Here is a 13,751-nt window from a genome sequence, read left to right on the forward strand (position 1 = left end):
GTATAGATGAGTTGCACTTCACAATTAAATTAGGCATTCACTGTGATGCCAGAATAAGTCATTTATACAGTCTTAACATTGGTTTAAATCTTCAAGTTTATTCACGTGTCTATGTTTTTCGTCATCTAACTTGTCCTGGTTTAATGCCATTTCAGCAATTAATAGATCAAAACATTCAGCTAATTCAGGACAATCCTGCTAGGACTTTTGGTACTGATATATTTTAAATATTGAGAAATATTCAGCTTTGTCAGCATTTTTTTTCTCATTGAAATGAATTGAGATTCCACTTCTAAGCTAGCCTTATTGTCCTTTTTTTACTAGCGTTTTGCTATTTGTGACTCCAAGGTAGCGTTTTCTTGCCTTTTTGTTAGTATTTTGCTACTGTGAATTCAAGCTAGCCTTTTTTAAAATTTATTGATAACATTCCACTACTTCTGATTCTTAGCTAGCTTTTTTCTTTCTTTTTATTAGCTTTTTCTACTTGTGCCTGTATTCCCACTACTTTTATTGCTAATTACCGTACTTGCCGCTGCACACGTTGCACCGCCATATAAGTTGCATCAGTCCAAATGTGTCTAAAGTGGGGAAAAAACATAACTATGTCGCTTTGCCATATAATTCACATCTATTATGCGTCACTGCTGACCACCTGGCCAAAAGTCGATTGGCTGCCAAATGTCAGCCACGGGAGCATTGACAGGAGGACTTTAACAAGATTATCTCTTAAAAACAATTATTTGTTTGCTCGACATTATAGTAAAGGTGTGTCTCAGTTGAACTTTTCCTTAATAAATTTACTTTAATGGTCAAATCAGCTGCATTTTGCCTGGGCGGCGCTGCAAAATACAGCTGATTTGACGTTTGCTCCAGGAGTTCCGGAACGAGACAAAGGTAGTTTGGTATGGCAAGCCAAGTGTCTCATTAATAGCCACTTTTACCTATTAAAATGAGGCACTTGGCTTGCCATATTACTCGAGTGCCCTCTAGTGGCTGAAAATGGTAGTGTTCCATATTTTACATGTCAGAATGAATGAATGAAATCAAATCTCAGCCAGAAATTGGGTTATAAATATGGGGAAAAAACATAAATACGTCGCTTTGCTGTATATGTCGCAGGCATGCTAATTTATGCAAAAAACTGTGACTTATAGAGCGAAAATGACGGTACTGCTTTTCTGCACATTTGAGCTTTTTTAAACTAATTTCAACCTTTTTCTACAGTTTTAGGTATTTTTTGCTTTTTGAGCTTCTTGCGTCTTCATCTTTCACATTTTTAGCTATCGATGTATTTCAATTAAGCTTTTGCTTTATGCCACTTTCAGCAAAATTATTCAGCAGTCAGCATTCACTCTGCATTTTTGCAGAAAATGCTATTTTTTCTAGTTAGTTTTTGTTTTTCCAGACCATAAAAAGAACAATCGTCAACCTTTAAGAACTAACATATTACGTCAACAACAAAGTCCATGCTCAATAATCCAGGTATACAATCCAACATTTTTCAGTGATGTCATCTGGACAGTTTCTTTTTTCTTTTCTTTTTTTGTGCTGAAACGTTACGCCTTCCATCCAGAAGGCTTCATCAGTCAAGGAAACACAACACTAAACTGATTCTTCCTCCAACATCTTACTCCAAAGTGGAACAAACCGGTTTTGTTGGCGCTATATTATATATAACAAATTGCATATAATTTTTGTATATCTTCAAATAATTCATGACATTCATTTTTGGTGCAGTGGTTACCACCGATACCAAATTGTCTTTCCCATCTAATTGTTTTGCATCCAAATAACTGTTAGTATTCTGTTGTGAGCCAACCTGTAACCATAAATTGTCTATAGTGCATATTTTCATGCATTACCTACTTTTCTAACTTCAAGTCAAGATAAATATCACAAGATGACTTATTGAGTCTTTCTCATACAAATTGGTCTTTAGCTGTTAATACCATCCCATCCTCTTGGATGTAAATAAATCCACATTCATCTAAGGTTTTATTTAACCAAACAATCCAAGATGACTAATTTCTTGCCTGAGCTTGTGAGTAAATGATCAGTATTTTCTTCTCTTTTTAGTTTTTAGTGTTACCAACAGGCTGGCAAGTTTTGGATAAGAAAGTAGATACATGATTCCACTAGGGAAAAATTGAAGTTTTGGCACCGGATTTGTTTCACATATGAAAAGCATTGCTCCATAGTCTTTCCTGCTGTCTCCTGTAGGCCACTACACATACTGACATGTTGCCAGCACACTCGCACACATTCCCAGCACAGCAAAGCCAAAACGGCTTCTTCAGCCATCATTCATTTCAAGTTATTGCCCTCTTAAAATAGAACATTTTTCAGTTTGCACGTCCAGAGAAGATTAACGATATTTCTGCCGTTTGCGTTTATGTTTGTGGGGTTTGCTCAGGAGGGGAGGTGTTAGCCTTGTGGCGGCGTCCGTGTTGATGGAGGGAGAGGGGGGCCAGCAGGATCCTGTGTGTCAGCAGCCTGCATGTGAGACATTGCCTGCTGGAAGTGCATCACTGGCACATGTCCAAAAGCACCCCCCCTCAATTCTCCGTTACGCTCCCTCTCTCTTCCTGGTTTATCTTCCTCTTTTGTTGTTGCAGCACAGCGAACAGTCTCTTTAGGCAGCCACTGGAAAGATTGTATGGAACTGTAGCACCGAGCTCTTCCTCCTGTATGTCTTTCCAAGAAATAAAATAGACTTTTGGCTTTGACACCAGTGTATCCTGTTTTCGTTTACCTCCTCCTAAATCAGTATTGGTTACAATATTGTTCAGAAATGTCCCTTTCCTTCCTTAATGTGTAGTTTACGACGAGGTATGGTTTGTTTTTACACCCTCACGCCAAGCGTTCAAAGATAATATGTTCACGGGGCTCGGTTTTGATTGGACGAAAGGCGTGTCGTTCACCCGTTTTCTCAAAAAGGAAGGAGCCTGCAGTCTGTCAGCGAAGCTGTCATGGAGGAGTGCTGCTTCTCTTAGCTCAAAGAGGGATATCTGCACAGGAAATTCGTTGGGAGGGAGTAAACACCTGCTCGCCCTTCCCCTCCCCCCGTAGCCGCCAACATACACACAAACCACACACAACCACGTGTTGCTTAAAAAGGCAGACTCGTTTCTCTCAAGTCTGTTTGATCAACAGTTAACGCCACAACTGGAGTCCAGCTGTTGAGTGTGTTACCATGACAACTCTTTACCTCACACACTGTAAGAAATTAAATGTAAACACTATAATTTTTTAGTTTTTTTTTTTAAATAAATTTTACAGTTTCACAATAAAACGTGACCGTGCTGGTTCGATTTTTTTTTCAGTGTAACTCGGTCGTTATCTTACCTGCTTTTTATTTGGATTCCAGGCCTGGAAGAAGCGCTGGTTTATCCTCCGAAGTGGCCGTATGAGCGGTGACCCGGACGTTCTGGAATACTACAAGAACGACCACTCGAAGAAGCCCATCCGAGTCATCAACCTGCACTTCTGTGAGCAGGTGGACGCCGGCCTGACCTTTAAGAGGAAGGAGTTCCAGGACAGCTTCGTTTTCGACATCAAGACTTCAGATCGAACGTTTTATCTCGTTGCCGAGACGGAGGAGGAGATGAACAAGTGGGTGCGATCTATCTGCCAGCTGTGTGGTTTCAACCAGTCAGACGAAGCTCACGGTAAGGACCCTCAGCCGGTAATCTTTTCCCAAATTCCCTTTTAATCTTTAATTTACAGGAAGTACACTTTAAACAGGACCAAATTTAAGTTCTGGATACCGGATTATTTAACTTTTAAGGTAGCCAAGAACTAAATCTGCTCTTCTTAACTGATGTCTGAAAAGTAAAATTTAGGTAAATAATTGAAGAATTGACCAATTTAACATAAAGAGTTCTTACTTTTTTTGTTTTATATATTTCTGCATTAACTCTCTGTCAATCTACACTAAGAAACAGTCCAACATGTCATTAACTAATTTTTCTGTTTTATATTTAAATATTATCCTTTATCTTACTTTTTTTAATTTTACAAACTAAAACACAATAACGCCTGGGTGTTTTCTTTTATGTAAAATTGTGGTTATCTTAATTTTCTCATATGTTTACAGACGATATAAACTGCATTTGATGTTACTGGCAATTATATTTTTCCCCATCTTTTTGCTAAGAGTGGAAAAGAAACCTCCCGGCCAAATAAATCAACAGTGCCTGAGCCCATGTAATGATTTATATATATATATATATATATATATATATATATATATATGTGTGACATTAAAGTGGCTTTTTTTTACTGATAAAAGTATAATGAATGAAAAGCCTATTGAACTTTGAATGACATGTCCAGTAAATCTTGTAATTATTAGAATAACATCTAATTAGCTGCTTAACTAAACTGTAGTTATCTTAGCTGCTAGTGTTTAATCTTATATAATCTATATCATCATACATTTTTTCTGTCAACCAGAATAACTTGAGCATTAAATTCATTATTATATTTTTCACCATCTTTTGTGAAAATCACCCTCTTGTGTCTCTAAACAAGCAGGCTGTACTCGTGCTGTTGTTTCCCCGCCATCTGGCAGCTGGTGGACGTTATAATCGTCGTGCACATGGCTGATCATCTGTAACGTGCATCATGTCCAGGTGTGGAATAAATAATAACTGTGGCGTGTGAAATAAACTTCACTTCACAAAAAGATCCCTCGGGCCTACAGTCGGTAATTAGCAAGGCCCTGTGATGCTGCTTGAAGTGTAATCACTGTAGCTAGCAGGGTATCGCTAGAGGAATGTTTTTTTGGAGTGAAAACGCTTCAGTCTTGACAGCTGCAGCAATGGTACCAGTTCCTGCAGTTCAATCAACACGCACAGCTCCTTTCTGTCATAAAACACTGTTTTCACAGAAATATTTAGTTTGTTTTTCAGAGAAATTTTATTTGAAACTTAAGTTTTCATCCATTCAAAAGCATTTTGTTCCACTTTTAGGAGATCTTAAATCAAAGGGTAGATGTTAGATTTTGTTAGCCATCTTCTCTGGAGACCCAAAGACCCCCAAACCAGAGCAAAATCACAATTTTCAGCATTATTTGTGCCTTAAGCTTCGATTTTCAGATAAACAGAGCATTAAACTTCAAAGCTAATATCATCTTTGACTGTGTCGGTGCTCCAAACAAATGAATTAAGGACATTAAAAAAGAAGCTTTTGCAAGTTCTCTCTGCCAAAACAATTGTTGTTCAGTCTGCTCACACACAGATCTAGTTTCCTATTGTGTTAAGGTATCTTGTGGAAAAAGGCTTAGTAAGACCTTTGAGTACCATCAGCTCAGTCTGTAGGTCGTGTGCACACAAAGATGTGCATCATCTTCTTCCTTGTTTTTGTTCTTTTCTCTGCTCTTAATAGTTTTCACAAACAGGGCACACATTTTAAGAATGGTCCGGATAACACGTAAAGTGTCTTTCTTGTGAAACCTGCTTTGCATGAGATGGTTTTTCAGGTCTGTTTCTCCATTCCTCTAGTTGTTGACATTAATGCAGATGAAATCTTCTCGTCTCAGTACCTTCTACGTGCTCCTTCTGAATGGCATCAGGTTGTTCTCAGTACGGCAGCGGAAACAAATACTCACATACTTTTTGGATGTTTTCATCGACACAGGCCTACCGTAGAGTTGCATAGTTTTATATGACTGACAAAATAAGAAAACTGCTGAAACTGTTGAATGTGTAGGTGTGCAGAAATACTTCCTTTCTATTTTAACAGTCAAAAATTATATTTTCTTTGGATTATAAAAAAAAAAAAAAAAACATTCTGAGCACAAATCTGATCACTAAGCAGCCTGTAAAACATAAAAAATGGCAAACTCAGCCAGTCTTACAGGTACTGATGTAAAATTTGATTTGATTTTGATACATATAGTGCAAAATATGTTGGCTTTTGGAAAATATTGACGTCAGTCTGGTTTCTCTGCTAGCAAAATTTCTCATGAATCACTAAACAAATCCACAACTGATTAACTTCAATCAAAGTCAAACAAACACCAAAATGGCTATAACTCAACTAATCTTACAGATATTGAGCTGAAGCTTGTTTAAGATGACCACCCCAGTTAATCTAAATTAGCTTATTCAAACATAATAACTGTGTCATAACTGTGCCAGTTTTACAGATACAGTAGTCCCTCAATACTTTGCGGTTAGACTTACGCGGACTCACTCTTTTGCAGGTTTTCAGCATAAGATTGTAAACAACACACAACAGGCAATGGGGAAAGGCAGACCCCATTCCTCACACCCTCCTTTCTCTTTCTTCTAACTGCTCTGCAGTAACAGACAGCCTCAGAAAGAGAAAGGAGGGGGCGGGGGGGGGGGTCTGTCATCCCCATCACTACTGCTCAGGGAACAGGGATGAACAGATCAGATGAACAAGTGTAGAATGTCGGAGAATATGCTTAGGTGATTAAATAAGAGTGAATCTGTTTAAAAAAGGGAGAGAAAGTGGCTGAGTGTGGCTGAGTGCAGCTCACTCAGGTATAAGACAGATCACCCCGCCCCTCCTTTCTTTTTCTGAGGCTGTCTGTCACAGCAGAGCAGAGACACACAGTGCAATTCAGTTTAGTTTATTTATAGATCGCCAAGTCACAACAGAAGTCATCTCAGGGCACTGAACAGAAACATTCATATACATGAAAAGTAAGTTAATATTTATCTGAGGAGCAACAGGCAGGTGCAACAGGCAGCCTTGGAAAAAGAAAGGAGGTGGCAGGGGTCTGTTTTATACTTGAGTGAGCCGCATGAGTGGCATGAATTGTTAATGTTAAATAATAAAGCGCGACCCAAACCAAGCCTTTAATCCCCCTTGGCGATCACCGAGCCACCAGGAAATGTCCCGGCGCTTCCAATGACCAGTCTACTCCCAGGCGCTGATTGGCTCACTAAACGTAGCATCAGTCTGTCTGCTCTCTTTCGCTGTGCTCTATAAGAGCGCTTATAAAGCCTTAAATATATATATATATAAATACTAAAATAAATATAACGTCCCTACTTGGCCGATTTTCACCTATCGCAGGGGTGTCTGGAACGTAACCCCCGTAATAAGTGAGGGACCACGGTATTGTGTTAAATTCTAATGTGTTTGTAGCCGAGAGTCATTCTCAGCACAGCTGAGCTCTACACAGCTTTGAGATCTGCCATTTTGTCTTTTATACGGTTTGACTAAAATGATTAGAACTTCATAGACTATCAGCGTGAGATGATCTGGCATTAAGGGTGGCAGGCGATGTGCATTCCTTCACGAAATGATAGATTTTTAATTCAGCTTTGCACGGATAAGCTGTGTTTACTACAGTTGCGTGGGAAACATTTTTCATTTTTTCATTAATAGTGTCGCTGTGTGGAAATTCTCAGCACATTTGGAAAATATTTCTGCCCACTCAGAGCAGTAGACACAACTCATCACTGAAAGAGTTCACTGAAGCAGAAGTTGCCAGTGATCAAACGTGAGCACGTCTCTGCATCTGATGTTGAGCAACCCCTGGAAACCAGATGCTTTCCCACCTGCAATACAAAGACCGGTCCGCTGGTGGTACCTCTGCTGACGCAAGCAGTGTTGTCTGATAACGTCACTCCGATATGTCAATATTAATTGGGGAAAAAAAGCAGAACAAGTTCAACATCTTTTGTTAACAGAGGGATAAAACAGGCAGTTACTGATGTGAGTCATTGTGTCATCCAACAGAGTGGGAATTCCCTCTCAGAAAATAAACAAGCCAGACGTTAAACACAAACCTTTGGTTCCTCTTATGAAAATTATACACTCGCTCAGCAGACGATACACACGTTGTGTGTTTGTTTTCATACAGAAACAGACTGGAGGTGTTAACCCAACTTTGGTGCATGGATTCCTGGGAAACAGCTTCTGGATTTTGCACACTGTATACAATGTCACATTTGTTGTCCTTCTGCAAAATTCTCATAAATAGGATTAACTTTGCTTAGCTAGACAACAGTACATCTTAAGGAGTGCTGAAGTGTTTGTGTTTCGTTGGGATTTTTGCCAGCATGGGTCTATATAGTAGGTACTTTGATCCAAACCCACCTTCTGTTGTTCAGTTGGTCCAGCCTGAAATAGCAAGCTGCACCTCAGCGCGACCAGGAAGGATGGCCAAGGGCAATACATGTCAGTTAATTGTTACACAACTGACTCTGCCGTTCTGTGTTTCAGTTTGTTTGAGTTTCCCCTCACACACATGCAAGTTCCCACATCACACCCTCACAACATTTGCAGCTGGTTTTGTCACACGAGACCACTTTTTTTTTTTTTGTTCCTGGGAACGCAAATACTTCTTTGTCAGAAGTATCTTATATTTTCAGGGTTTTTTTCCAGCACTTTTATTAATAGAAAACAAACGAATAAACAAAATGTAGAGTTTTAGCCTATATGAACATGTCGTTGAATTAAAAACAACAGGTTATGTAAAGTTCAAGACTAAACCTCAATTTAAGCAAATGTGGAGGAAATGTGGTTAGTTTTTCCACCAGCCTATAGCAGCATAACTAAAGGATAGCTTAGGAAACCCATGCCAAACCTAACTATAAGAATTAATAAAAGAATAGTCTTGCATCTAGTTTTAAAAGTAGACAGGGTGTCAGTTTAACAAACTGGAAGTTGGTTCAGTATTCAGCAGTTCACGTAGAATAAAATTCACTGCTGAACTGGATCGTTTTCACACTGCATGGTGTCTCACGCTATTTGAGAAAATTCAAACTTAATGTCCACTGAGAACCACACAACACCTTGCTTCCTGCTTACTCTTACTCTGTGTGCTGATATCCAACCAACAACTGATAATAAACAATAAACTGAGTATATCAAACTGTGGTTCACCACCGTCTTTAGGATACTATGTGTTGCAGGTTTCTTGGAGAGAGGAGCTTGTAATTACCGGACGTAACTCAAGTTCTGTGTTCATTATTGCCCTTAACATACTGAGACTAACATGCTGCTGCAAGTATTACACATGGATTTAACTGATCTGTGTTTTAAATATTGTTAAAAGGCACTACTGTAATTACAAAATATAAAATCAAACGTCAAAAAAGATCTCCTGAACAATATCAGATGCTGAAATTTGGAAAAGTTTACAGTAGTCTCTCGCTACTTTACGGTTCATTTATCGTGGACTCACTCTATCGTGGTTTTTCAAAATTAGATTGGACATGACACACAATTGGCTGATTGATGGATGAGCTGCACGATCAGCATGGGATTTTTATTTAAAGTAAATTATTTTAAAATTATTTAGCACTTGCTGCACCTGTGTGCAGCCCACAGCTGCAGGAGAGGCTTCCTCCTGCAGCGTGTCATATCTCCGCTCTGCAGCGAAGAAGTGGGCGTGGCCAAGAGCGCTGGCAGATGGCAGAGAGCAGCTGAAGCAGAGAGCCGAGATCATGACATTCTGTGCTCTTTTAGAGCGTTTAGTTTAGAAACATTGTTTAGAATATTGCGAGAGTGTGGGAAGGGTTTAGAACACCTTAACATATGTGTATACATTATATATATATATATGTATATATGCTAAAATAACCTACTACTTACTACTTGTACTACTATTCCTACTTCACGATTTTCCCACTTTTCGTGGGGCTTCAGGATACGGATCCTCCGTGATAAACGAGTGACTACTGTACTCTGTTAAATTTCATGATTTATTGAAATAAAACTCTAAAATGTGGGACCACCCACAATAAACAGTAAACACTGAGTGTAAATATATGCCAATACATAAAAATGGTAGGACTTCTGGTCACCAAACAGTTCTTCTAGGTTACATTTGTACTCAAGAGAAATGCGTCCAAAATCCGATTTTTTTATTTTATTTTATACATATATATATGATTTATTTATTTATTTATTCCCCATATGAAACATGTTTTTTTATTAATGATAGTCTGAACATGACAAGTTCAATTCTTTCTAATCCGACCCAGGTCTTTTTCACATGTGGTACTGAACTGAATACATATCCAATGCTTTTCAAAGCAACTGCAGTCTGAACGATCATGTCACATTTCATCCAACTCTTATGTCAGTGAGGTAAGGGTAAGCGGATTGATCCAAGTATTAATAATGATACAACCTTATGCCTTTTAAATCTTTGAACTCCGCACACCTTCAGCTACAGAACAAAAGTAAAGTTTCTGCGTCTGTGTTCTCTTAATTTGCCATGTCCTGGATAACTGAGAATCTACATCAATGTGCAATACCAACTTTAGTGTTGAACTGTATCGATACTGACGTGATGGGATCGATACTTGAGTTTGTTTCTACCTTTGGTGCGTTGCTCCCAATCCAAAAATGCAATGCAGCCCCAGGAGAGATGTCAAGAGACAAGATTGAATGTCAAATCTTGCCGTAACAAATATGTCAGATAATTTTGTCAGTTCTGATTGTACAACTTCAGAGTCACACATGCTAACAAATGTAGCATCAATATTTACTTCTTTAAACATGTGTGCATCATTTTCTTCTGCACATGTGGGTCGCCTGAGAATTGTAAACAGTTCATTCTGGAGTCTGATGTAGATCACATTTTAATGATAATGTGAACAACAACGCCAAAAAAATCAGATCTAAGCACAAAAAAAAATCTGAAATGAGCATAAAGACGTGACGTGTGAACGTAGCCCAAGTCACTATTGTTGACCTGATAAGGTAAGATAAGAACTTTATTGATCCCGCAGGAAATTGTTGAAATTATTTTTAATCATTATGAAAAGTGGCGGCCATTCATAAATGTTGCTTACGTTTTTTTTATTTAAGTACTGGTGTACATTAAGAAAAGTCTTGTGCAAATATATATCTTAGTTTATGATTTAATTTTTGAGACTGGTTTTTAGGACATTGCAGTGAGTACATTTAAGCACTGATGTGGGGTAAAACATAGAAACCAAACACAGCTAATACACTGATATTGAAATAAAAATAAAAACTTAACCAGTTAAGATCATCTGAGGAACTGGAGAATTTTTCCTAATCCAGATAAAGTTGATACATTTTGGACAAACCAAAAAAAGATTAATAATATTAATAATAATAATGAGTAGTGAATATTACACATATCCACCTCACGCTGACTTTCATCAGGCTTCCTGCTCCCTCTTTAACAGAGAGTCAGTCTTTTCTCCTACCAAAGTGCCCTTTAGCTGCATTGATTTTTGTCCAAATAATGACTCCATGGCACTGGGAGGTCAGGTTTCTACAGCTATGGAGCTGTCTGAGGACAGTTTTCTGTTGCAGCAACTGCTGTGCATCTCACAGTAAACAGCACTCTATGAAGATCCATTTGTGTAACTTTGGGGTTTATGATGCATTTTGTTGTATTGCAACTGGACTTTTTTTTTGTTTTCAACTAAAGCACAACTCATTTATGCAGTCAGACTTATTGTTGCACCTTTCTTTGTTCTTGCAATCTGCTGTTGGGTGTTAGCACTGTTGTTATCTGCTGGCTGGCTCTGCGGCGTACGTCTGCACCCAGCGAGACCCCCACCCCCCCCCCCCACTCCCGAGCGCAATCTAATGAATGGAGCATCGTTTTGTCAATCATGGGCTTTGTTCTGCTTTCTGCTTGCTGTTTGAACTCAAAGACAGGGATCAGCCCCAGCAAGGGAGGAGGATTTTACTTGTCAGCAGTCCTAATTCAGAACAGCTTCCACTGTTTTGTTTCCCTCATTGTTTTGCCTGTTTTTCCTGTCTGCTCTCTGGGAAATAATACAAAGAAAGCTACCTTTTAATTGCATAAACTGTTATTAATTTCTTGGAAATTTGAGGTAAAAACAAAACAGTTATTGGTGCGGTCTTTGCAAAACATTTTTTATTTTGCAGAAAGTTCACAACAAATATCATTGGTAAGGTAAGCAGATTAGCTGCATGCTGATCATGACTTTAGAGTGGACAATTGTTAAAATAATAATCTTTCTCCTCTGGCTCTCACTCAAGACAGACGCTTCTCCTCTCCCTCCCCCTGTTCTCCTGTTTCTCCTGCTTCTGCTCTCTGTGTGTCTCGGAGCTCCTGGTACACATCTCCCAAACAAAAAACACTATTATGGATCTGACGAGCTGGACTTTCAACAAAATTGACAAAATATTTTCATCAAAACGACAGGGTCCTGGAGAACCCTCTTGCCCAGCTGAGACACACACTGTGGGGTACTTCAGAGATCAGCAGATGTGTCTTTCATTTCTGTGTCAGGAGGATGCTGAAAATGTTTATGTATTTGGATTTATGATAGCATAGGTTCTGCTATTTGACATCGGCGGAGCTCTGTTTTATCATCTTGGAGAAGATGTCGACAGCAGTTTTGGCCATGGCAAGATTCCAAATCTGTGTGAAGGTTTGGTTCATGCTACAAGGACTCAAAATCAGCTGATTAACGAGCTAAATCATAAGATGGAGACGATTTGCAAGAATCGCAGACCACCTGCAGCTTTAGGACTTGACAGCGTATGGGATAAATCATGGGGAGGCTCATAACGTGGATCAGTAGAGAGGAATACCCATAAATCTGAACATTTTGGACCGAGGAAGTTCCAGCAGGACTCGAGGCTGACAAGAAAAAAAAAACTCTGCCTGTAGAAATTCAACAATTGTGGCTTATCTGAATCTGACACCCCCGTTTGGCCTTGGACACGAGCTGACTATCAATTTTCTCCTGGGACATGGGTAACTAGGGAAAAAACTTTGTCTATCGCAATCCCCACTCCGAGAACTTCTGTGCAGGCTTATCAGAACTGCTGGCTGAACAACAACATCATCAGAACTGTAGCCTATCTGAAAGTGTATGGACAAATCGCACTGTCTTGATGTCAAATGCATATGTAATGTAATGTGTTATAAATATGCTTGCTGGTAGAGTTTTTTGATGTGAAGAGATCTTTTTTGTAATACCACTATCCATCCTCATGGTTCCTTCCCTTTTTCTATCTAAAAGTATTCTGAAAAGGATAAGAGGCCGCACTCGCAAAGAGCAGCAGCTACGTGCACTCCGCCCATCTTTCAGATGACTGTATGGACATATTCTCGCTGCATCTTGTTACGATGATAATAAAGCTTATTCTGATTCTGGGGGCGTGAGTTGAAACGTTTTTTTTTCTCGTCCTAAGCATTTCTTTGCACTGTTGACCTTGTGTTGATTTTGCACATGACAAATAAACCTAACCTGAACCTGAACCTTAAGTGATGATGATGCTTAATGATTTAGTTCTCTTTTTAACACAGATTAGATCTAAGAAATGTTTACGTGCCTGGTAAGCAAAACAGGAATTTAGACTTAGATGAGAAGTGACTATCTGTGAGCAGCAGTATGGTTTCATGCCAAGAAGGAGCACCACAGCCGCCATCTTTGCTTTGAGAATTCTGATGGAGAAGTACAGAGAGGGTCAGAAAGAACTCCATTGCGTCTTTGTGGATTGAGAAAAAGCATACGACAGGGTGCCGAGAGAGGAGGTGTGGTATTGCATGAGGAAATCTGGAGTGGCAGAGAAGTATGTTAGACTGGTGCAGGACATGTATGAGGACAGCGGGACAGTGGTGAGATGTGCTGTAGGAGTGAAGGGTAGCTTCAAGATGGAGGTGGGATTGCGTCAAGGATCTGCTCTGAGCCCGTTCTTGTTTGCTCTGGTGATGGACCGACTAACAGATGAGGTCAGGCAGGAAGCCCCATGGACTATGATGTTTGCAGATGACAATGAGATCTGTGGTGAGAACAGGG

The 13,751-nt window shown here is 39.3% G+C and overlaps 1 protein-coding gene across 1 annotated transcript in view; it reads left to right on the plus strand.

Annotated features, from left to right (window-relative positions):
- The window catches only part of gab2 (GRB2-associated binding protein 2), a 47,295-nt gene that overhangs the window by 17,332 nt on the left and 16,212 nt on the right, over window positions 1-13,751 (plus strand). Inside the window, exon 2 of the mRNA XM_037678307.1 lies at window positions 3,368-3,668. Within this exon, the coding sequence (XP_037534235.1) occupies window positions 3,368-3,668 (301 nt within the window). The remainder of the gene's footprint in view (window positions 1-3,367; window positions 3,669-13,751) is intronic.

The sequence above is a fragment of the Nematolebias whitei genome, chromosome 6 (assembly GCF_014905685.2).
Source record: "Nematolebias whitei isolate Nwh7 chromosome 6, NemWhi1, whole genome shotgun sequence".
NCBI lineage: Eukaryota > Metazoa > Chordata > Actinopteri > Cyprinodontiformes > Rivulidae > Nematolebias > Nematolebias whitei.